The 22,361-nt window shown below is 52.1% G+C and overlaps 2 protein-coding genes across 4 annotated transcripts; both read right to left on the bottom strand.

The window, feature by feature from the left end:
• Positions 1-9: 9 nt before the first annotated feature.
• AMPD1 (adenosine monophosphate deaminase 1) lies at positions 10-10,557 on the bottom strand. 3 transcript variants are annotated; one of them, XM_068996077.1, is made up of 15 exons: positions 10,472-10,557; positions 7,477-7,651; positions 6,806-6,971; positions 5,235-5,397; positions 4,816-5,035; positions 4,335-4,464; positions 3,853-4,047; positions 3,513-3,644; positions 3,268-3,431; positions 3,020-3,146; positions 2,441-2,604; positions 1,989-2,109; positions 1,331-1,504; positions 806-916; positions 10-409 (listed from the first exon to the last, which is right to left on the bottom strand). In XM_068996077.1, exons 1-15 carry the CDS (start codon positions 10,491-10,493, stop codon positions 254-256), a joined length of 2,220 nt encoding a protein of 739 aa, XP_068852178.1. In that variant the 5' UTR covers positions 10,494-10,557; the 3' UTR covers positions 10-253. The 3 variants fall into 3 exon arrangements, with proteins under 3 accessions (XP_068852178.1, XP_068852177.1, XP_068852180.1); XM_068996076.1 differs by lacking the exon at positions 10,472-10,557 and having other exon boundaries at positions 7,477-8,717; XM_068996079.1 differs by lacking the exons at positions 6,806-6,971; positions 7,477-7,651; positions 10,472-10,557 and adding an exon at positions 5,906-6,229.
• A 6,442-nt stretch (positions 10,558-16,999) lies between these two features.
• On the bottom strand, positions 17,000-21,881 carry NRAS (NRAS proto-oncogene, GTPase). The gene is made up of 5 exons (XM_068995736.1): positions 21,686-21,881; positions 20,737-20,915; positions 19,648-19,807; positions 18,240-18,363; positions 17,000-17,559 (listed from the first exon to the last, which is right to left on the bottom strand). Exons 1-4 carry the CDS (start codon positions 21,794-21,796, stop codon positions 18,244-18,246), a joined length of 570 nt encoding a protein of 189 aa, XP_068851837.1. The 5' UTR covers positions 21,797-21,881; the 3' UTR covers positions 17,000-17,559; positions 18,240-18,243.
• Positions 21,882-22,361: the final 480 nt, after the last annotated feature.

Raw genomic sequence — 22,361 nt, 5'->3', positions numbered from 1 at the left:
CGCCGCCCATTGGCTGTTATGGCCGTCACTCAGCTCGAGATCCCGCCCCAGGGTGGCACCGCCACCGGCCATTGGTTGGCACGGCTGTCACTCAGGCGATGGTCCCGCCCCCTTCCCTCAGGCCGCTCGGAGTCGCTTCACAGACGGGGTTTTACTGCGCTGCCCCGGCGCCCTCAGAGTCCGGCACGGCCCCGGCGCCCTCAGAGTCCGGCACGGCCCCGGCGCTGCCCCGACCCCGCAGTCCGGCCCCCGCCTATTCGTTCTTCAGCCCCTCGGCGATGAGGTCGAGCTCGTAGCACCAGGTCTCGTAGCGATAGGCCACGCGGATCTGGGCCACGTTCGTCTTCCGGATGTCGTTGCCTTCGGGCCCGTCTTCCCGGTAGTTTTTACCCAGAAACTTCACTTTCTCCTGCCAGAGGCAAAGACAGCGGTACCGACCTCAGAACCCCCGCTGGCAGCGCCCGAGGGAAGCCCTAAGCCCATGGGCGGGACTGGTCGCCGTTGTCAGGCCGTGAGCAGGACCGCCCCAGAAGGAAACAGAAATCGTGGGACAGGACACAGTGCAGGACACACAGCTCGTGGGACGGGACACCATCTTCACGGGACAGGACACCCATGTTGTGGCACAGGACACACCTCATGGGACAGGACACACTGCAGGACACACACCTCGTGGGACAGGATATACTGCAGGACACCACTTCATGGAACAGGACACACCTCATGGGATGTGAGACACTGCAGAACACCCAGCTTGTGGGACAGGACACACTGCAGGACACCCCTGGTGGGACAGGACACCCACCTCGTGGGACAGGCCGCACTGCAGGACGCTGTTCCTGGCGATCTCACACATGTCACAGGTGCTGAGCTTGAACACCTGGGCAGCAATGGCATACTCCTCCATGAGGGGCTCCTGCAGCACAGGGTTGGGGGTCAGCAGCCTCTGCCAGCACAGCCCGTGCTCTGCAGCAGCTGTCCCAGACCTCACAGAACCACTGAATCACTGGGGTTGGAAAAGTTCTCCAAGATCAAGTCCAACCTTCAATCAACACTCCCATGCCCACTAAACCATATCACAAAGTGCCACGTGTTCTCATATTTTGAAAACTTCCAGGCAGCACTGCCCTAGGCAGCCTGTTCTGATGATTGACTCCTGTTTCAGTGAAGAATTTTTTCCTAATATCCCACCTAAACCTCTGCTGGTGGAGGGAGAGATGGCTCAGCATATGCTGCACCCTCTGCAAGTGCCACTGGCTTCCAAAAAAAACTGGGGCCCACACAGTCCCAGCCCCACAGTCCCAGCCCCAGTGCTCAGCTCACACTGTACCTTGGTGTAGTGAAACTGCATGGGGTCATCTGTAGAAAGGGACACCATCAGCCCTTTCTGGTGGAAGTCAAGCAAGGGATTCTTGGCGTACTCCAGGAAGAGGCTGTTGTTGCTGAGTGGGGACATGGCAATGGGAATTTGGGCGAGGAAGTACAGATACTGCAGCACCGGGCTCTGCAAAGACGAGCAGAGGTACCACATTAGGGATAAAGTTGGTGCACCTTCCACCTCTCCAAGGTCACTCCTCAGATCAGGCCAGCCCTCAGCCAGGGAATTGTGTGCAAGGAAAGAGACGGGCAAGCCAGCAATCAATCCTTCAGGCCAAGGAACACAAGAGGCCAAGGAGCTGTCTGATACCAGAACTCAGCTGGCTCCAGTGATTTCTGGACAAAGTGTGTCCAGAAATGTGTTCCTGCAGTGAACAAAGATTTCTATGATGGGTCTGTGAGGCTAAACCCCCCCAAAATCTAATACATTTCTCAGCCGCACCCCCAAACATGCCTGGAGAAACCCAGAGAACCACTTGACATCTGCCTGAAGCCAAGCTGTGTCAGTGTGAAGCAGAGGCACAGGTAACTGCCAGCTACATGGAGGCAGCTGTGAGCACTTCTCCTGCTCTGCCGTGCTTGGGCTGCTCCTGGCAGCCTGCTCCTCATACCTTCTTGAGGTTGAGCCCGTGGGAGATGTTATCTGCTGTCATGAAGGCTGCCAGCAAGTGTGTGATGGCCCCGGCCTCGCCGCAGTGCGGGCGGAACAGGAACGTGTTCATCCCACGCTGCCTGGGCACAGGGAAGGAGCACTCAGAGCAGGCACACGGCGGGGTTGGGTGGCTGGACCCGACTTCAGGCCCAGCTCTGCCCCTACCATGAGTCCCCAAGAATCCAGCTTGACCTAGGAGCATGTTGCTCATTCTCGTTTCTCCTCTGTGCATGCAATAGATGCGTCTCTGCAATCCCTAAGCTTTCCCCCCAGTCCATCACATTTCCTACCGAGGGGTATTTGGATTGCTCTGGGACATGATGCTCCAAATACAGAGCAAGGAGAGCCCCACTTCTTCCACACCAACAGTCAAAGAACCGAGGCAGCCCCTTGGCAGATCCCAGGCCTCACCTGCGCAGGTTGTTCAGCACCAGGATGTTGGCATACATGTAGTAGATGTAGTAGGTATAGGATGGGTTCTTCTGAGAAGTCCACTCCTCTGGCTTTGGACTTTTAGTGCTGAACATGTGTCCACTGTGCTTGGATTCATCATCCACGCTGTCAAAGCCCGTGATCTGCTTGGCAAGGGAACAAAAAAGTGCATCTCACACTCCGCACCTCATCATGCCCAGGTGAGTTCGCTCGGCCCCACCACAGCTCACCAGAGCCCAGCTGTGCCCCTGTTCCCCCCGAGGGCAGGGTCGGGCAAGGCTGCAGACCTCACTCCTCAAACCCCCCCAAGCACTGTCCAGGACTGGGAATAAAGCTCACACCTCTCCAGGAGGTGAGTGGGCAGCAATTCTCAGCACCACAGCAGCCAGCCCAGGGAGTCTGACCCCTCCCTGCACTTCTGGCCTTCCCAGAATGAGGCAGAAGGACCATGAGCCCACTGATGCCATTTTCCACGTCAGGGCCAATACCCCATTTCTCGTGCACAAACAGGAATGCGAGTTCTCCCCACACCTGACAACATCAGCAGGTGACACTCACGTGGCGTAGAAAGACACTCAGCTCTTTGTGGGCTTGGGGATTGACAGTTGCCTCAAACACAGGAACAAATATGTTTTCCAGCATTTTCCCAAAGTGGGGGAGGAAATTCTTAGACCTGAACACATCACTGTGGACAGAAACAGGGATTAGTTGGTAACCAGAGGGACAACATGGCCCACTGTCCCCAAACCCTTTCAGGGATGAGGGATCTGTAAGGCACAGTGCTCCCTCAGCCCCACAGCACATACTAAATCCTGGGGACTTGGATCATCCACTTCATGTTGGGGGAATAGACCCGGTGGGTGTTGAACCACTTGGCCAGGTTGGCCCACTCCTCAGGCGACCGCCCGTAGATCGAGAGCCGGGGCTCCGTGTGCTGGTACTTGGCATCCTCCAGGTCAGAGCCAACCTCCTGCAAACCAGAGCACACCATGGCGAGGGAAGCCACAGCAGCACCACAGCTTCACCCTGTTCTCCTCCCCTCTGTCCATACCTTGATGATGGTAGCAAAATACTCGCCGTTGATGGCGTTCTCTGTCTTCAGATAGAGGTCCCGCAGCTCGCTGGCCCCCACGGGGTTGTACTTGTCATTGAACTTGTCAAAGCGCTGGAATGTCTGCCGGCCCTGGAGCAGGGAGATCAGGCTCAAATACCTCCCTCACAGTTTGGCAGGGAGCAGGGACTGAGCCAAACCACCCAAAATGGGAAAACCAGGAGCTGCCGTACCCTGACACAAATGTTAATGCACACAACGTGTGTGGGTGCACAGGGAAAAGCCGTGGGGAGCAAGAGTGGCCCAAGAGCGATCTTACAGTAAATGTCTGACCACTTACAGCATGAACATCCAGGGAATCCACTGTCAGGTCGTAGGGGTGCAGGTTGAGCTGCTGGAAAAGCTGTTTCAGGGTGAGCTGTTTGCCCTTGGCATTGTAGACCACGCGGTTGGCATCCACATGGTAGGATTTCTTGATGAAACGCAGAAGGTGCTTCTGGTTCATGCAGGCTGCAGCATGGATGTGTGTGTCCACCTGGGACAACAGAGGGACAGCTTCAAGTTGGGATGCTGGGGTACCATCCCAGGGAGGTAAACAGACCCCTCAGGTGAGCATGTTGTGTGGGGAGCAGGGCTCAGCTCAGCAGGTGAACACAACCAGAGGGCACAACTTTGCCAAGAGCATCACAGGGAGCACGTTCCCATTCACAGGAGCAATGCTGCTGCTACAGACAGGGACTCCAACATCCAGTTCCCGGGGAGGGACAGGCACTGTGACAGCTCCTCTCCAGGGTCCCTGGGGCTCTAAGCCTTGTCCTTTACCTTCCTGCAGTTGTAGAAGTCCCGGTGGGGATTGTTCTTCAGCTCCTTCATCTCCTCCATCTCATTGAGCATTTCGTGCACTTGGAACTTGGATGAGAGGAACTTGAGGCGCCGGTGAGCGTAGGTCTTCCTGGTGAGAGCAAAGGGCAGAACAGTCACTGGGCTCCTTACCCCTTGGCACAGGGACACAGATTCTGCCTGGGGTGGAGGATCTTATGCTGGCCAGCCCTGCTTCCCTAAGGTGCCTCCCCTGGCTCTATTACAGACCTCTGGCCAGCTGGGAGCTTACCTGCAGGTCCTGTCTCCAATCCCTGAGTGCTGCTTTGCTTAAGACACAAGTCAAGAGGGCTGACAAGGGCCAAGGACACTTGGGCATTCAGGTGTGTCATCAGCAGGTTCCTCCCTCTTCCCAGGAAGGGGAGGGGGCTGCCCTGACCTCCCTCTGCCCACTGAGGCAGGACCTGGTGGGTTGTGCACTTACACAGGCCCCTGTGCAATCAGGACCAAGAGGAAGTTCATGTCATCCACGAAGTGCTCAAGGCTGGGGTAGGGCAGGTCCTTTGGCTCATTTCTCTCAGCCGCTGCCTTGTCTGCATAGACATAAACTATCCCATCCTTCATCTGAACATGGTATCCCAGGTCCTCGGGGAGATTCCCAGTGTCGAAGGGATCCTGTCCATCCTTCACTGGCGGGGTGAACACTGCACCAAAAGGAGAATTCTATAAGGCTGCCGGCCCAAACCTCCCAGGCCTGCCTTGCTCCCCCACCGCACACAGCGGGAGAGGCACCCCACCATTGTGACACCTGGGAGGAGGCCTGGGCAAGTGCCTTCCACAGCCCTTTCCTGAGCCCTGCCCCGTACTGAAGCCAGAAGAAGCCCCTGGGGTGCCTGGAGGTACCTGGGCCGATGTCACTGGGTTTCCAGGGCTCGCCCTCGATGGCACGCAGGTACTGCGAGGGCGTCTTGGGGAACCTCTGCACCGACTGCTGCATGTGCTTCTCCCGGATGCACAGCGCCCGGTACAGACCTCGGCACACCACTTCAAAATCTTCCACTGTCACCTGCGAGAGAGTTGTTGCTGAAGGCAGCCACACAGCTGGAGCACAGGTGTCCAAGAGACACCCTGGTGCACCCAGGTGGAGGGAGATTTTTGTCACAGCAAGGTAAATGTCAAAAAATGGTTTGGGCTGGAATGGATCCTAAATACCATCTTGTTCCAGCCTTTGCCATGGGCAGGGACACTTTCCATTATCCCAGGCTGCTCCCAGCCCCGTCCAACCTGGCCTGGGACACTTCCAGGGATGGGGCAGCCACAGCTGCTCTGGGCACCCTGTGCCAGGGCCTCCCCACCCTCACAGGGAACAATTCCTTCCCAATATCCCATCTAACCCTGCCCTCTGGCAGTGGGAAGCCATTCCCCTTGACCTGTCACTACATGTTCTTGTAAAAAGTCCCTCTCCAACTTTCTTGTCATATCATATCAATCATATCATCATATCATATCATATCATATCATATCATATCATATCATATCATATCATATCTATCTCATCATATCATAAATCATACCATATCAACGTCCCACTGCTCTGCCTGAGCAGGGCAAGGAAGGGATGATAGGCAGAGACCCAGGCATGGCAAAGGAAAGTTCCTGGTGCCAGAACCAGGGAATTCTGATGTCACCCCCTCTTACATTCCTCACTGTAATCAGTAATTGGCCCTGAAATGGAAGCCAGGCCTGGGCAAAACATTAAAGCTATTTTTGGAGCCCAGGCTGAAACTGAAGTAGGAACAACAACATACACTGACACAGTGTGTCAAGGATTTTTGATTTACTGCACAAACAAGTGTTTTGGGCAGTCGGAAGAGGCTGGAGTGGAGCACTCCCAGCTAGGACAGTCATGGCAGGGGGAACATGCTGAGTGCCTGAGCAGCGAGGGATTTCCAGATCCCCTCTGCTATGCAGCTCCAGGCTGAGCAACCCTCCAGCAGGTTCTTAGAAGCAGCACAAATGTAATAGGAGGCTGAGGAGGAGAGGGAGGCAGGATTAGCACAGGATGTGATAACAGTCCTGGTCAAATGGCTCTGGGTGACCCTGCCTGTGCCAGAGGCTTGGTGACCTCCCTCAGCCATTCTGGGATGCTTGGATTGTGCACAGACCTCAGACAGAGCTGTGAGCAAGCAGAGAGGATGTGACAGAGTGAGCACGGCCCGCCCTGCCAGGCCCGCCCTGGAGAATCCCATGGGAAACATGCAGCACCCCACGGCTCCTGCTAAGGAATTCAGCTCTGGATCCTCCAGGGAGGCAGCAGGGCACCGCCAGATGCTTGTGAGGCACAGACTGAGCTGGGAGACACCCTCCCCATTGCAGCTGGTACAGACTCCCGTGTCACTGGGCACTGCTGAGGGACAGGCAGGGACCAGAGCGGGCAACCAGCATGGGAAGGGAGCAGCCATGGAAGTACCTACCCCAGAGGCATAATCCCCAGTGATCTGCACCCGCTGGAAGTCGGGCACAGTCTGGTACTGGGGGCAGGTGGAGTTGGCCTCATCAGTGACAGCCTGGCTGGGCACAGACCTGGGAGCCACGGACACTGCCAGTGCAATCGTCTTCTGGTGGATCAGCTTCTTCCTGCTACGGAGGAAAGGCTCAGGCAAACAGCCCCATTCCATGGTCACACACAGGTGCAGGGCCAGGGACTTCCCACAGCCATGTTCTACCTGTGCACAACACGAATCAACTCACTGGTGATTTCTGAGCACAACATGAATCAGCCCACCAGTGATTTCTGAGCACCTTAAACGGATGCTGCCAGAAGCACAGCCCACAGCACACAAAATAGCCACAGGCTTTGGAAGTTGCATCTTTCCAGAGTCCCCAAGTCTCCTTCCCCAACAGCTCTGTGGCCATTGCTGTGCTGACACCCAGGGAACAGGCCAAGGGTTTCTTTCTGTCCAACAGTGGGAACAGTTGGAGAGGAAATCCTGGAGTACCTGACAGATATCCTGGGATTCTCAAGGATTTATTCCATAGGTCTGGTGAGCTGGGCCCAAGGGCCTTGATTTACATCCCCCCTGTTTGCTCTGGCCAGGGGCTGCAGGCTGTGCTCCTCTCCTTGCCCAGGCTCCCGGGAACTCACCGCTTTTCCACCGTGGCACTGGTCTCCTGGAGCATCATGTGCAGTGTCATTTCCTGGCGGGAGATGGGGCAGATATCTTCCACATCAAAAGGAGAGATTTCTCCCCTGACCTCCTCATCCTTCACCTCGGAGGCAAAGACCTTCTCGGCGAAGGAGCGCATGGACTCGTCCATCTCTGCAAGGAGCAGGAGTTCAGTGTCCCATGGGGAGGTGATTCCCAGCCACTGGAACAGGCAGGTGCCTCTTGCAGGCAGCTCCGTGCTCAGCTGCCGTTTCCTCATGGCCCCCACACTCCAGAGAAGACTCTGAGCCACCTCCCAAATTTCTAGCAAGGCCAGGCCACACCTGGTGGGCTGGAGACATCCCTTGATATCCCCAGTACAGCAGGAATAGTAAATACAGCCCAAAAGTCCTGCCCAAAGGCCCAGAGAGCAGCAGGTCCTTGGGAAGGAAGCATGCACTGGGGGGGAAGAGGGGAAAATTGGCAGAGACCTTACAGCTCCAGGGAGCCTGAAATCCACTTGCTGCAGCAGTCAGGGGGAAGACAGAGGTGTGGATGGAGGGGGCAGAGCTGGCAACCCGAGCACTCAGCTCCCACCAACCCAGTGCAGGGAGCTGGGCACTCCCCAGCCCACCACGTGCATCGTGCTGCAAAGATGCCAGAGTCACCATTGACACAGGGCTGGCTTTATGGAGGAGGACAAGGAAGGTTAAAAACCCTTCCACTGCCAACAAAACACCATAAAACAAGAACCCAAGGGTTCTGCTGGCAGCGTCTCCCAGAAGCAGATACTTGCATGGCAGCACAGGGGCACTGGCAGCAGGTTTTGGTAGCTCAACACGAAGCAGGGCGAGGATCAGTGCCCAAGGTTGGACCTCACCATCGAGTGTCACACAGGACATGGTCACAGGTGAGGACCAAAGCAGAATGGACAGAGGGTTCTCACCAGCACTCAGGGTGCCAGGAGGGTATTTAACAAATTGCATATTTTGGTGCTGTATCAAAGGACCAAAAGGTGGGAGCATTCTGTGTAACACCAAGGGGCAGAGCTGGCACTGCCAGGAAATAGCATTTCTCCAGCTGCTGAAGGATCACCATGATCATGTAACCGCTGCTTGGTTCCAGTGATCATGTCCAGGCAGTAACACAGCAGAGCATAGAGAAACCCAGCAATACTCACCTTTATGTTCTGCTGTTTGAGACAAAACAGAGACAAAATAAAAGCTGTTGTGATCAGCCCCTCAAAGTTGGAACCTTTTTGCCTTATCATCTCATCAGTCATTAAAAAGGGATTAGCAAAGTACAAGTTTAGCCAAAGCCTTCCATGCCTTCCACTTATAAAAGAATCATAGAATCCCAGAATGGTTGGGGTTGGAAGGGACCTTTAAGCTCATCTGATGGGCAAGGACACCTTCCATTATCCCAGGCTGCTCCAAGCCCCATCCAGCCTGGCCTGGGACACTCCCAGGGATGGGGCAGCCACAGCTTCTCTGGGCACCCTGTGTCAGGGCCTCCCCACTCTCACAGAGAGGAATTCCTTCCCAATATCCCACCCTCCTTTGGCTTAAAACCATTCCCCTTTGTCTATCATTCCCTGCCCTTGTGAGAAGTCCCTCCAGCCTTCTTGTAGCCCCTTTAGGTACTGAAAGAAAAATAAGAGAGGCAGAGAAGAAGTTGTCACTTTGAGGAATGCCAAGATGGAAGTTCTGTGTTGCCTGTCCCACAACGGAGCCTCGGTGGTGCCTCAGCATGGAACCAAACCCCACTGCAGTTACATCCCACCCAAGGCTCTGGCACAGCTTCTGCCTGACACAGTCTCTGCTTTCCCTGCAGTGCCCAAGGGGGAGCATTTTCTAGAACCCAGATCACCTCACTCCACACCACCAGAGACTGACGGGTACCGGTCCTGTGCTGCAACTGAGCTGGCCTGGAAGGTCTCTCCCTGCACCTGCAGGGATGCAGCAGGAACACAGGAAGGGCAGCACAGCCTTCTCCTGCTGACCAAGCAAGCAGATATTTCAGTGACTCTGAGCACCAGGCTTGGCTATTTTTTGCCCTTGACTCTCTCCTTTGTGGCCCTCAGGATGGATGGTCATTTTAGAGATGCCGAGTTCCATCCCCCTGTGGTCACATCTCCCCTTATTCCCTAACAGGATCAGACAGCTGAGACTCTGCACTCCCACAGCTCCTCACTGTTGGTCAGACAGGGTGGCAGCAACATCTGAGGGTGCAGCCCCTGCCTTTTCCATCTGAGCCAGCAGTTCAGGCTGGAGCTCTGGCATCACAGCTCACCAGCTGCTGACTTCCCAAAGCCCAGCCTGCGGGACACACACTCCACAATTCTGACTCCATGTATTCATTTGCCAGCTAATCATCCCAGAAATGCTTAGTTTGACCTTTCATCTCTCTAGTGGACGAACATTACACTCAGGAAGGTTCACAACCTCCCACTGATGGTGCAGGGCCAGGCTTTAACACCAGCTTCATGTGCTAGGACAGTGTCTCTTACACCATAGCCCTGCAATTCCAAACATGCTCCTATCAGGGCTGTTTGGTGCTGTTATCACTCAGGGCTCTGCAGTCACCTGTCACATGTCCCTCTGCACTGTCCTGCAGAGCCTGGCTGGCCCTGCTCCTGCTGCCCAGCTCGTGCTCCCATCCCCTCGGGGTTGCAGCTCCCCACATCTTCTGAGCTTCACCAGGTTGACCAGAGATCCCTGAAGTCCCTCTGACCCACTCCACAGGGATTTAATGGTGTCATTACAGGACACATTACACTGCAGGACGGACAATGTTTTCCTTCAGTACAAGCAGAGCAAGATTTAAACAATAACACAGTTTCTTTGCTGCACTATCCAAAAACATCTCCAAGCAGGAAGAAAAATGCCCAAAGGCCCCAGTGAGGTCCCCTGGACACCACACATCCAAATCTCCGAGGCTGTGGGAGGAACCTGCACTGTGGCTCCTTGGCTCACACTTGGCTTTCAGACCTACCTGGAATTCTCACCCGGGACATTGTAGCAGCGTTTGCAGAGCCTCAATCACACCCCAGTGTCCCCGAGCACGAGGGGCCAAGTGACTGCCTGGCAGCCCAACACTAATTTTACTGCTTTCCCTTCCCTGTAATCAGACTCTCCCACTCTAAAAGGAGACTGCAGATCAACTGTGGGACTATTTAAAGTGCAGCCACAACCACTTGCACTGGAGCAGGTGAAAGCAGAGCTCAAATTTAATTAATCTTTTTCTTTAAGTCAGGCTTGCATTTTACATTTTGTGGAGTGTCTCCTGGTGTCTGGCCAGATTTCTGCTTTCCTGGGCAGCTGCACCTTTCTGGTGTGGTCTGTGGAAGTCAGTCTTTTAAGAGAGACTAAACCTGATGCCTTCTGTGCTGAACCAAAGGTTTAACGAAAATCCCCAATCAGAACAGGGGCTGTGGATAGGTACAAACCATATGCTCTCACCTGAGCTGTTCAGGGATTTTTCCTGAGGGAGGGTTCTATTTGAAAACCTGGATTTTACCAACAGGGCTCACTTCTTCCCAGATGAATCCAACAAACTAAAGGAAAGTGTAGAGAGTCACAGTTTGTTCCTGAGCTTTTCAGGAACTGCCTTTATCAAGTTTTGTGTCATAATGTTGCTATGATAATCAGTTCTGTATGTGGTGAGCCATAACCAAGGTGTATCTGACAGAGACCAGCTCTCAGTCCAGCCCAGGGTGGGTCAGGGAACTCCTGCCTGAAGCTGCACACGTGGCTTGGGTCTGGCAGAGCAGCTCTCAGGTTGGGAGGCACCTCCTGGCTTCATTTTAAGCAGGTTGTTTCCAGCATATTGGCTTTGAGGGCTGTACACTCCTTTAGGGTGTCCTCAAACTTTCTTCAGATCTCACCTGCAGCTGGAAAACACCTCCTGTGTGAAGAAAAAGGCCAGAATTTGTTGTGTGCTTCGTGTTGCCAGGATAACTCTGAGCTTCTTATTCAGATTCCTGGTGGGAAGTGGTGGAGCTGAACAAGTCAGGAAGATAAAATAGTTTTGATGTGAAACAGAGCCTTTCTCTGTTTGTTTGTGCTTCGATTCTTGATGGCGTTGAAAAACTGCCCTGGAACAGGACAAAGCATTTGGGCACAGTCTGGCTCTGCTTTAAAGGGTGGCTTTGGTCATAGCATTGAAGGGAACAGAAAAACCACCTGGAACAGACGTTATTCGGAATTACATGTGCATCCAAGGGGCTCCTGTGCCACATTTTGCAGGAACAGCTATGGAAAAGTCTTGTCCAAGAAAAAGGCTGGAATAGGTGAGAGAGTGACCTGCATAAAATACAGAGCTGGAAATAACAAGCCATGGATTTTGTCCATAGGGAATCTTGTGGCACAGCCAGTGAAGTGAGGTGAGCTGAGACCTGGCACAGCATCTCCAGCTGAGATAATTTCCAGAGCATCCAGCAACTCTCTGGAAGAGATGTGCCCACTATTTGATGGGCACAACTTCAGAACATGCTGGGTGACAATTGAGAAATTCTCCAGAATTTAGGGAATTTTACCCCCACTTCCCTGTTATTCCCCAAGAATATAAATTTCCCTCCCTCCAACCTGCAGAGGTGCAGCACCAGGGATGCTGGTACAGCTTTGGTCTCCCTCTCATGCTGATAAATTCTTCAGGTTCTGAATTCTTCTTGTTCTCACCCATCCCCGAGTTTGAGAGTTCCCACACCACATTATTGTTTAACTGTTTCATTCAAGGTCCATAAAAACTGGCTCCTGCTTGTTTGCTGTCCCACAAGGACTAAATCCGCCCTTAACCTTCCTGGATACATCAATATCTTGGGATTCATATCTGAAACCAAAAATAACCTTTAAGATACAGGGGTCATCTTCCTCAAGAGAAGAATCCTGATCATCTCTTGATCCCTCAGCCCTTTTAATCACAGGGTCAGCTTGAGTGGGCTCATGGTGGAAATCTGAGTAAAGCCTGGGCACGCTGTGCTAAAGTTAGATCCAGGGCCTGTGCAAACTCAAGGGCTGACACAACCAACCTGTCTTCCCCCTCTTTTTCAGCTGGAAAGTGAATGATTCACACCCAGAGGCTTTGGAGTGGCTCTAAACCCCACACTTTCACCTCTGAGCTGCCCTCGTTCCACCCAGGTCCAGCCAAGGGAAAATGGTTGGACCTGGCAGGAATTTGGCAGCTTGGGTTATTGTGCAGGATTTTCTGCAGCTTGCCTGGCCTTGCATCCACAGCACAGGGGCAGCTGCCCAAACAGAGGCCATGGGGCAAGATTTTCTAGAAAATGGTTTAAATCCTGAAGAGGCAGAATATGAACAGAGAGGGGACAACATGGATCTCCCCAGGGCACTCCTGGCTGTGCTGGGCCTTTGATCAACTCACCCAGCCCTGGGGAAACTCTCAGCAAATTCTTCTCTCCCCGGGTTGCTCTCAGTCATCCCCTGCACAGACCCCCCCAGGGCTGCTGAAATCAGCCTCTGTTCCAGGGCACAACCAAAATCAGCTCCTCAGGAGGGAGCTTGTTTGTAGGAACAAGGGAGGTTGTTGCAGGGAACAAAGACATGGCAGGGAAACTTTCCCAGCAAGCCAAGAAACCCTTGGGTTTTTAGCACCCACCCGAGCTCAGGGTGTGAATCCTCCGGGAACAGGCAGTGACTGCTGGAGCTACAGTGGCAGGAGCTGCGTGCCCCTGTTCCTGGGGGTCTGTTTTTAAATTCCTGGCACAAAACCCAGGTTGGACTCCAGGTTTCAGATACCTGACACAACGTCTGAGGAGAAATACACTTGAAGCACATTTACTTACTGTGTGGTCTGACACAATTTGCCTTCTTGCAGGAGGAAAGCCAACAGGGAAGTATTTTAGAAGACTGAATCAAGCAATTTAAAAGCCTAACAGAGCATGATTTGGGCACAGCAGTAACTTAATAGCTGTTTTTGCCACCAGAATATCAAGTAAAGGAGCTTCCCTCTCCATTTTTTAATATAAGTCAGCATGAGAGACCCCACTGCAAACAGACATTCAGCAGGAGCAAGATGCACAGGTTGGTGAAGTCATTAACTGGACTCAGGACCAAGCCTGTGGCAGGTCTCAAGGCCACTCTCACTGCTCATTGATGCTCTAGGGCACATCTGTGATAGAGCTGACCATGCCCCATGACAGAAGGGACAACTGGTGTAAATCCCACCCCACAGACAAAGAGAGGGCACTGTGATAAACTTTCTGTAACCCACTCGTGGATACCGTGCCCAGAACCCAAAGAAAACAACCAAAGAATTCAAAGTTTATTCTTTAAAAAAGTTATTTAAGAAGCAAAATAATTTACTTCAAACCAAAAGAGATGCATTATTGAAAGCAAATAATTAAACAAAGTAACAACAAATTAGCCCTTGGGTTAAAGGTCCAGATCCCAACATTTCCCAACCATCCTGGGGGTTACACACAGCCAGACTCGAGGTTTGGGGTTTTTGAGGAGCACAGACAGCTCAGAATGGGATTCAAACTCCCACTGCTCTCCTTCCCCCACAGGCCTGAGGCTGCTTGAAATCCAATTCTAAGTCTGAGCTGCACTAAAAATTACAGCAGCCTAAACATCCTGGTTTAAATCCAAAGTCCTACCAAGGACAAGGACAGGATCAGAGCAGTTGAACAAGACCATGGAGGGGGGACACAAAGAGAATCAACCACAGAGTTCCACTGGCTCCTTGGAGAGCTGTGCTCAGCCACAGCAACAGCAACATTTATCACAGTCATTGGCACTTGGAAGTTCTGAACAAGAGCTTTACCCTTTTTTAATATTTTACCACAAAAGTTGTTTATGTCTGTTCTGCCCAGTCAGGACAGTGAAATCAGCTTGGCACCAGTGCAGAGTTGTGCTGTTCTAAATAACAATATTTGGACCAAATCTACTAAACCACCTTTTCCAGGGACCTGTCTTGTGCAAAACCTTTTCTGTGCTTATCTTCTAAGTCATTTTCCCAAAAGTTCACAGGGTTTTGTCCTTCCAGTTCTTGGTTGCCACCAAACCCAGAGTTCCCTGTGAGACAGTTTGAAACAAATTACAGCCATTCAGTTCACACTCCTGACTAGTACAACACCCTGATTTTTTGCTGGATTTGGAACTACACTGATGGAGATGGGAGTATCACCCATGCAGATCAGCTCTGCAGCATCCCAAAAACTGGAAAAATCCTAAAAATCCCTCTAAAGGTTCCAAAGGTGGCATAAATACAGACCCATCCTCACCAGGGCTTTTTTCCTTTTCAGGTTCTATAGAGCCCAAGAGAAAGAGAATAGCAAAGAGAAAGCAGATGCATTTTCCAGTCAGTTCCCACACGTTTCTGAGAATTCCCAGCTTTTGGAGCTACAGCTGGTACATTGTAATGACACCCAGAGCATGCTGGGCAGTGTGGAGCATTGCTGTGATGAACCTGCATCCAAATAATTCTCCAGACTGACCACACAGCCTTCAAATATCAAATGCCAGAGGCTTCCCATGGCCACAGGCAGCTGTGCTCTGGGCAACCCTGCTTGCCAGGAAACAAACTCCTGCATTTCCCAAGAAATCAGCCCCATCCACGGACCTGGATGACAGAATGTCACCGTTCAACATCCTTACAAACTCCACATTACTCCTTCCTGCTGGCTCTACGTGACCAGATGTGCATCCCAAAAGCTTTTTCTCATTTTCCAGGGGTGTTTTCATTAACTGGGCACCCATGTGTCACACATCTCTTCAGGAGCAGCCACTCATCTCCTGCCACAGGGAAGGCTTTCACAGAAAACTCTCCCTGACAAAGCTTTCTCAGCCCTGGCTGTGCAGTGGTGGCAGCTCTGTCACGTTTAACCTGCAGCATGAGATCAGTCATGGGATGGTTTGGGTGGGAAGGGGCCTTAAAGCTCATCCAGTGCCACCCCTGCCATGGGCAGGGACACCTCCCACTACCTCAGGGTGTTCCAACCTGGCCTTGGACACTTCCAGGGATGGGGCAGCCACAGCTTCTCTGGGCAACATCAAACAAACTGAACCCAAGCCACAGCCAATGGTCCCCACAATTCTGGCCACCACTGTGTGTATGGTGCTGGAAAATAATATTTTATGTTAAAATTTTTGTGGGTTTAATTCTTATCAGTGTCACATCAGTCAAAGTTAAAATAAATTGAGAAAAGTATTTATAAGGATTATCACAGATAAAGAAAATGTGATGCAGACTGAGCCTCTTAATTCCCAGAAGAGAATGAAGGATGTAAGTAGTGAAGGAAGCAATATTAAAAGGAAAACATTCTTCTCTCTCTGTTTACTGATTTCTAATGTCCACTTGAAACTGAGCACTCCAAATGAAGATGTGTGAGTGACACCAACAAACCGAAACTGAGCCTCCTGCAATTCCCCTGCTCCGCTGGTCTGGCACTGACCGAACGCTCCCTCTGTTGGCTGAAGGCTCCTTCCTCCTCCATCAGAGGAGCTGGGAATTCTGCTCTCCTGCCTGAGCACACGGAGCAGAACCCAATTCCAGCAGCACAAGGACCAGGGAAGGACAGGGCATTCCAAGGAGCACTGGAGGTTTCGCAGCAGTGACCACACCTGGGCAGCCCAAGTGATGAGGGGAGGATGTTTTGTTCTGGGAAGAACTCGCTCAGCTCACAATTCCCTCAGCTGGAGGCTGTCAGAGTGAGCCCAGAATTCCCATCAGTCTGTCCCACACCTTCTCTGAAGCCATCACTGAACTCATTTCCTTCCTCATTTTGCAGGGATGCTGCAATCAGAAGCTGGCTCAGGTGTCTGTGGCGGCTCTCGGCCTTCTCCCCTCCAGCACAGAATCCCAGAATGGTTTGGGTTGGAAAGGACCTTAAAGCCCATCTCATTCCAGCCCCTGCCCTGGGCAGGGACACCTCCCACTGTCCCAGGCTGCTCCAAGCCCCGTCCAGCCTGGCCTTGGACACTTCCAGGGATCCAGGGGCAGCCACTTTCTGCACCCCTGACAGAGTCACCCCAACCCCCCACACTCCTTCCCTGACAAGGAAACTCCAACTACATTTTACAGTCTAGAGACATTTTGAAGAGACTCTTTACAGTCTGCCGTAAGAAAATAATTCAGAATAAAACAATTTGCAAGTTACAGAGAGAGCTGAATAGCAGCTGTCCAAAGCAACCTCCAGTTACCAGATTAATTAGTGAGAAGCTGCCCAGAAATGTTGGCAGTTCATGTTAAAAATGAACAGCTGACAAGTTTGGTCCAACTTGGAAGAGATCTGAATGCTACAGGAAAACAATACAGAATATAAACTGTTCCACCCACAAAGAAAGTAAAACACAGATGCAGTGTGTCCCCTCCCTTGTCCAAGAGTCTCACAAGCGCCTGCTGGACCTTCCAGCCCCCAAATTCCTGCTGGAGGATCCTGTCAGGCACAGATCACCCACACCACACTTGCCTGCTTGAGACAATGAGCTCCCAAGAAATTCCAGTCCTTGGGGTTTTCCTCAACCCAAGGGACAACTTCAAATCTTCTTAGCAAACAGGCACTTAGTTAGGAAAGGTTTTCCTTTTTATTACAGAAATGGAGGATCAGGTAGGTGGCACTCCTGGCACTGGAGATGTTGCACTTTGCTGTACAGGTGCACAGAGAGCAGACACCCATCTGAGAGGGGACAGGGGCACTCCTGGTGGCACAACCCCGTGTGACATTACTGTGCCACTCCTCTGACAGCACTGCACGGAATCCAACAGACAGGGGACACACAGCACTTCTAGCTTTTACTCTAGAGGTAAAGTGTCATCTTTTTCACAGCATTTAGTCTCTATAGTTCACTTTTGTGACTGGTTTTCTTCTTGAACAAACCCAGGTAACACAGTGAGAAAAGAATCCCAGCACATCCAGAGATGCTGCTGCTCCGTGAGCTGAGCAGGGAGGTAGATGCCATGGATGTTCTCTTCAGATGGAGCACGAAAAAGGACCTTGTGCTAATTAACTCTGGTGCCCAGAGTCTGTCACTGGCACCAAAACACTGCAGGGCATCAGCAGGAGAGGCAGCACAGATCGAGGCTCGTCCAGCAGCTGCACCTGAACCACGTTTTCTTGGCATCTAGAACAGAAAGGCACCTCCAATTAGCACTAATTAGCTCTGTCCCACTCTGGGGTGGGTGTGCAGTGCAGCAGTGCCAGTCCTGAGCTGGTCTGTCTGTTTTCACAGTCATGAGCAACATCTTTTAGGGAACTGCTGAAAGGAATTTCACTCAGTTGGGAACTCAGATTTCATTACTTGCACCACTTTATTTGGTTAATCCTGGAATGAGCCCATTCCAAGGGAACACAGCTCGAGGAAAGCTGTGCAGGAGTCAATCACTCAGCAGCACAACTGTGCACAGCCCTCTTTCAAGGTGTTTCTTCAGAAATTACATGTTCTCCAACAGCCTAAATGGTTTCCCAAAGGAAGGAGATGGAAAGGAATGATACAGAAAATCACACCATTGAAATCAGCGGAAATCATGGAATGTTTTGGGTTGGAAGCAACCTTAGAGATCATCTTGTTCCATCCATGTGATGTGAATGAAAATTCCTTTTCTTAAGCTTTGTCACCAACTTAGAGGGGAATTATTCTTTTTTGAGAATTAATACATTGCAGGATCCAAATCTCTGGGAATCAATAGGTTGTGTGATAGGAGAAAACCCCACCTACAGCAACCAGCATTTCTAAGCCACACATAGCAACTGCTGGAAGGCAAAGAGACAAGAAGCCAGTGGAGAAGTGGAATTCCAGCTCACCTTTTCACATGACAAGGCAGGACAGTCCCATGCAGCCCTGGTTCCCATCCTCGCTGCTGTTGAGCTTCTTCATCCGGTACTGCCGGATCTCTCTCACCAGAGTGTAAAAAGCATCTTCCACACCCTGAAGGCAAACACAAGGTCAGGTATTTCCTTCCCTGAAGCTTTTGAAATCACTGATCTGTCCATGCCAGAACCCCTTAATGGATTTGAAAGACACAATTCTATAGGAAGAGCAGCACCCAACTCACCCCATGGTTCCTAAGAGGATGAAACTCACACTGATGCCCCAAACCCTCTCCTTACAGTCCTGACCCCTCCTGGGGTAATAACCATTAAAACAAACATGGAAAACTGTATCTGAGGGAGGTTCCATGCAGAAAACAAGCTACTCCTTGCCTTATCAGCTCCGTTTCAGAATTCTTAGAGTTCAATTCTTTAGGATTTTCTGGCTGCTGTTCAATAATTGCACCTTCCCTGCTCTGTTCTCCTGCTCGGGCAGAGCAGGGCTGGCTGGACACGTGGCCAAGGAGGCACTGGAGAAGCCCATTAGTCCAGTCTGGGGAATTCTGTCTGCAAACATAATCTGCTAATTGCCTTTCATTAAGGAGCCAAGAGAGCCAAGCAGGTCTGGGGTGAGCGAGCTGAGCCTCTGACACTCCCCAGTGAGAGCAGCTGAAACTCTGCTGCTCTTCCTGCCAACACTGAATGATGCTGGAATTGGCTGGAATCAGTTTTTTAGCATCATTTGAAGCAGTATAAAGTAGGTGGGTTTCTTTTTGTTCTGTGTGTTCTGTGAGACTTTATAATAAGGTATTTATTTATTGTAATTAAAATGTGATTTTTATTTAATACATAAGTATTATTTTTTCAGAATTATTTTGCAGGCATTTGTTTCTTATTGGGAGTTTTTCTATGGTTTTGGAGATTTATTAAGAGGGGGTTTTGGTGGTTGTATTTATTGAATGTTTCAGTATTAAAGGTGGGGGTTTTTGGAACTTTTTTTTGGGCATGTGCTATTTTTTCTTATTACATAATTTTCCACAAAACCACTGTCAGTCTCTTTATCTCTATATTTATTTGTTTTAGTTATATTTATTATTTTGAGTATTTTTTTCCTAGTTAGCTTTTAAGTTTTATTTAGTAACTTCAGAGGAGTTGAAATGTTTTTATTCTCTATTTTATTTATCAACATGACCCACTTGAAAGGAAGTCAGGACGAGTCTGAAGCAATTCCTGTGCTGGCCCAACCCAGAACTCTTTCAAGCTAAGAGTGAGTGGGGAAATAGAAGCTAAAAACTGTAAAGGGGTTGAAAAATGTTTCTCCTGTAAATAAGGCAAAAGCATATGGAAAAATGTCATTCCTGCATTTCCCAGGAAGAAGTCAGACCCTGGGGGAGCCCCTCACCTGTCTCGTTTTTGCAGAGGTCTCTATGAAGGGGATTCCGTAGCTTTTTGCCAATTCTTGGGCCTGTTTTGTGTCCACTGTTCTCGTGGGCAGATCACACTTGTTCCCCACCAGCACCATGGGCACATCATCCGAGTCCTTCACTCTCTTGATCTGTTCTCTTTAGGAAGACAGATTTAAAAAAAAAAAGTTAGGAACTATTTTCTAAATATAAAAACTGGTTTAGTTCAATATTCAAACATACTAAAGCTGAGCAGGACCTCGGGGGGCAGCGGGATGGCCAAGCACTTTGTACACTTCATTTTCTGTCCATGGATAACTCCACTCTGGATTTCTCACCCATTTTCCTAGAGATGCCATTCTGTAGCTGTAAATGGCATCTGATCAAAGAATCCCAGAACAGCTGGGGTTGGAAGGGACCTCTGGAGATCACCCAGCCCAACCCCCTGCCAAGGCAGGGTCACCTGGAGCAGGTGACACAGGAACACATTCAGGTGGGTTTGGGATATCTCCAGAGAGGGAGACTCCACGACCTCTGTGGGCAGCTGTTCCAATGCTCTGCCACCCTCATGGAAAGAAGTTTTTCCTCATGTTGAGGTGGAACTTCTTGTGGTTCAGTTTATGGCCATTGCTCTTTGTCCTGTTGCTGGGCACCACAGAAAAGCATCTGACACCGTTCTCCTGGCACCCCTTGGAGATATTTATATGGATTGATGATATAACACAACAACCCTAAAAATTGTCCCAGTCTTAACTGACTAAAGGTGGTGCTGAGGCCCTGGCACGGGGTGCCCAGAGGAGCTGTGGCTGCCCCATCCCTGGCAGTGTCCAAGGGCTTGGAGCAGCCTGGGACAGTAGAAGGTGTCCCTGTCCATGGCAGGGGGTGGCACTGGATGAGCTTTAAAGTCTCTTCCAACCCAGCCCTGTCTGTGATTCTACATCCTGGCACAGAACAGTGACAGAACTTTCTGAAAGCAGTGAGAGATTTAATATTTGTCTGTTACTGAGCCTTCACTGAGTCACCTCAGTGCTTCATTCTGCCGCTGTCCCTGCCCGTCCCCGCTGCCCATGGGGCAGCCCCAGCTGTACCTGTAGAGGTTGATGTCGGCGAAGGATTTGCTGTTGTTGATGGCGAACACGCAGAGGAAGCCTTCCCCTGTCCTCATGTACTGGTCCCTCATGGCGCTGTACTCCTCCTGCCCCGCCGTGTCCAGGATGTCCAGCAGGCACGTCTCGCCATCGATCACCACCTGCTTCCGGTACGAGTCCTGCAACACACGGGGACCTGGGGTGAGCGCTGCACTGCTCCTGTCCACCCCAGGGCGTAGGGATGAAAAATAAAAATAATAATAAAAACACGGGTAGGAGTGAGAAAGGAGCTTTTCCAGCTGTTCTAGAGCAGCTGTGGCTGCACCTGGATCCCTGGAAGTGTCCAAGGCCAGGCTGGATGGGGCTTGGAGCAACCTGGGACAGTGGGAGGTGTCCCTGCCCATGGCAGGGGGTGAAAAGAGACGAGCTTTAAGGTCTCTTCTAACCCAAACTTGTCTGGATTTTGTGATTCTCATCCACGTCTGATGAACAACCACCAGTATCTAAAACTATAATATTTTAAATATTACCCAAACAATCACATTTTAAACCATACTCAAACAATCACATTTTAAATGAGACTCTAAGCCCTCTCTCATCCTTTGTTACAAAACACAGAACTCCTGTTGCTTTAAAGAAAATCCTCAATAGGAGAAGGAAAAAAACAAAGAGTATCATAAATTCCCTCACCGTGAGCAGAACCTACGCCCTGCACAGACCCGCGGTGGCCTTTTTGCTCGCCTTTGGCTGCTTTAGGAAGCCCGAGGCAGAACGGGGGAGGAACCGCTCCCAGAGCCCCGGGCCGGGCTGGGCTGCAGGGACCTCGCGGCGCATCCCCGCCCGCCCGGCACGGGCAGAGCCCCCGGCCCAGGGGAGTTCTCTTTCCCCCGCCTTTCTCGTCCCGCGGCTCTGAGCCCGCACCCGGTCCCGCACCCGCGGCCCCGCGCACCTCGATGGTGGGGTCGTACTCGTCCACGAAGTGGTTCTGGATGAGCTGGATGGTCAGCGCGCTCTTGCCCACGCCGCCGGCGCCCACCACGACCAGCTTGTACTCGGTCATGGCCCCGCGGCCTCGCCGGGCCCGGCCCGGCCCCGCCGCCGCCGCCGCCCCGCGATCGCCCCGCGCCGCTTCCGCCTCCCGCCCGCGCGTCACCGCCCGCGCCGCTTCCGCACACGCGACACGGGCGCGACACGGGCGGGACACGGGGGGGACACGGGAGGGATACGGGAGGGATACGGGAGGGATACGGGATGGACACGGGAGGGACACGGGCGGGACACGGGAGGGACACGGGCGGGACACGGGAGGGATACGGGATGGACACGGGAGGGACACGGGCGGGACACGGGAGGGACACGGGCGGGACACGGGAGGGATACGGGATGGACACGGGAGGGACACGGGCGGGACACGGGAGGGACACGGGAGGGATACGGGAGGGACACGGGAGGGATACGGGAGGGACACGGGCGGGACACGGGCGGGACACGGGCGGGATACGGGTGGGACACGGGAGGGACACGGGGGGGACACGGGAGGGATACGGGATGGACACGGGATGGACACGGGAGGGATACGGGATGGACACGGGCGGGACACGGGCGGGACACGGGAGGGACACGGG

The sequence above is a fragment of the Aphelocoma coerulescens genome, chromosome 26, assembly GCF_041296385.1.
Source record: "Aphelocoma coerulescens isolate FSJ_1873_10779 chromosome 26, UR_Acoe_1.0, whole genome shotgun sequence".
NCBI classification, from domain to species: domain Eukaryota; kingdom Metazoa; phylum Chordata; class Aves; order Passeriformes; family Corvidae; genus Aphelocoma; species Aphelocoma coerulescens.
Note: the sequence above shows the minus strand (reverse complement) of the source record. Positions and strands in the feature narration are given on the sequence as shown.

Excerpts from the sequence above, each read along its gene's own strand:
- AMPD1 (XM_068996076.1), bottom strand. The coding sequence starts at position 7,757 with ATGAGGAAACGGCAGCTGAGCACGGAGCTGCCTGCAAGAGGCACCTGC. Across the intron at positions 3,432-3,512 it reads ATTTTGCTACCATCATCAAG|GAGGTTGGCTCTGACCTGGA; the intron begins GTATGGACAGAG and ends TCTGGTTTGCAG. Across the intron at positions 410-805 it reads AGTGCGGCCTGTCCCACGAG|GAGAAAGTGAAGTTTCTGGG; the intron begins GTGGGTGTCCTG and ends TGCCTCTGGCAG.
- NRAS (XM_068995736.1), bottom strand. The coding sequence starts at position 21,796 with ATGACCGAGTACAAGCTGGTCGTGGTGGGCGCCGGCGGCGTGGGCAAG. Across the intron at positions 20,916-21,685 it reads AGTACGACCCCACCATCGAG|GACTCGTACCGGAAGCAGGT; the intron begins GTGCGCGGGGCC and ends CGTGTGTTGCAG. Across the intron at positions 18,364-19,647 it reads CCTCTGCAAAAACGAGACAG|GGTGTGGAAGATGCTTTTTA; the intron begins GTGAGGGGCTCC and ends GTTTGCCTTCAG.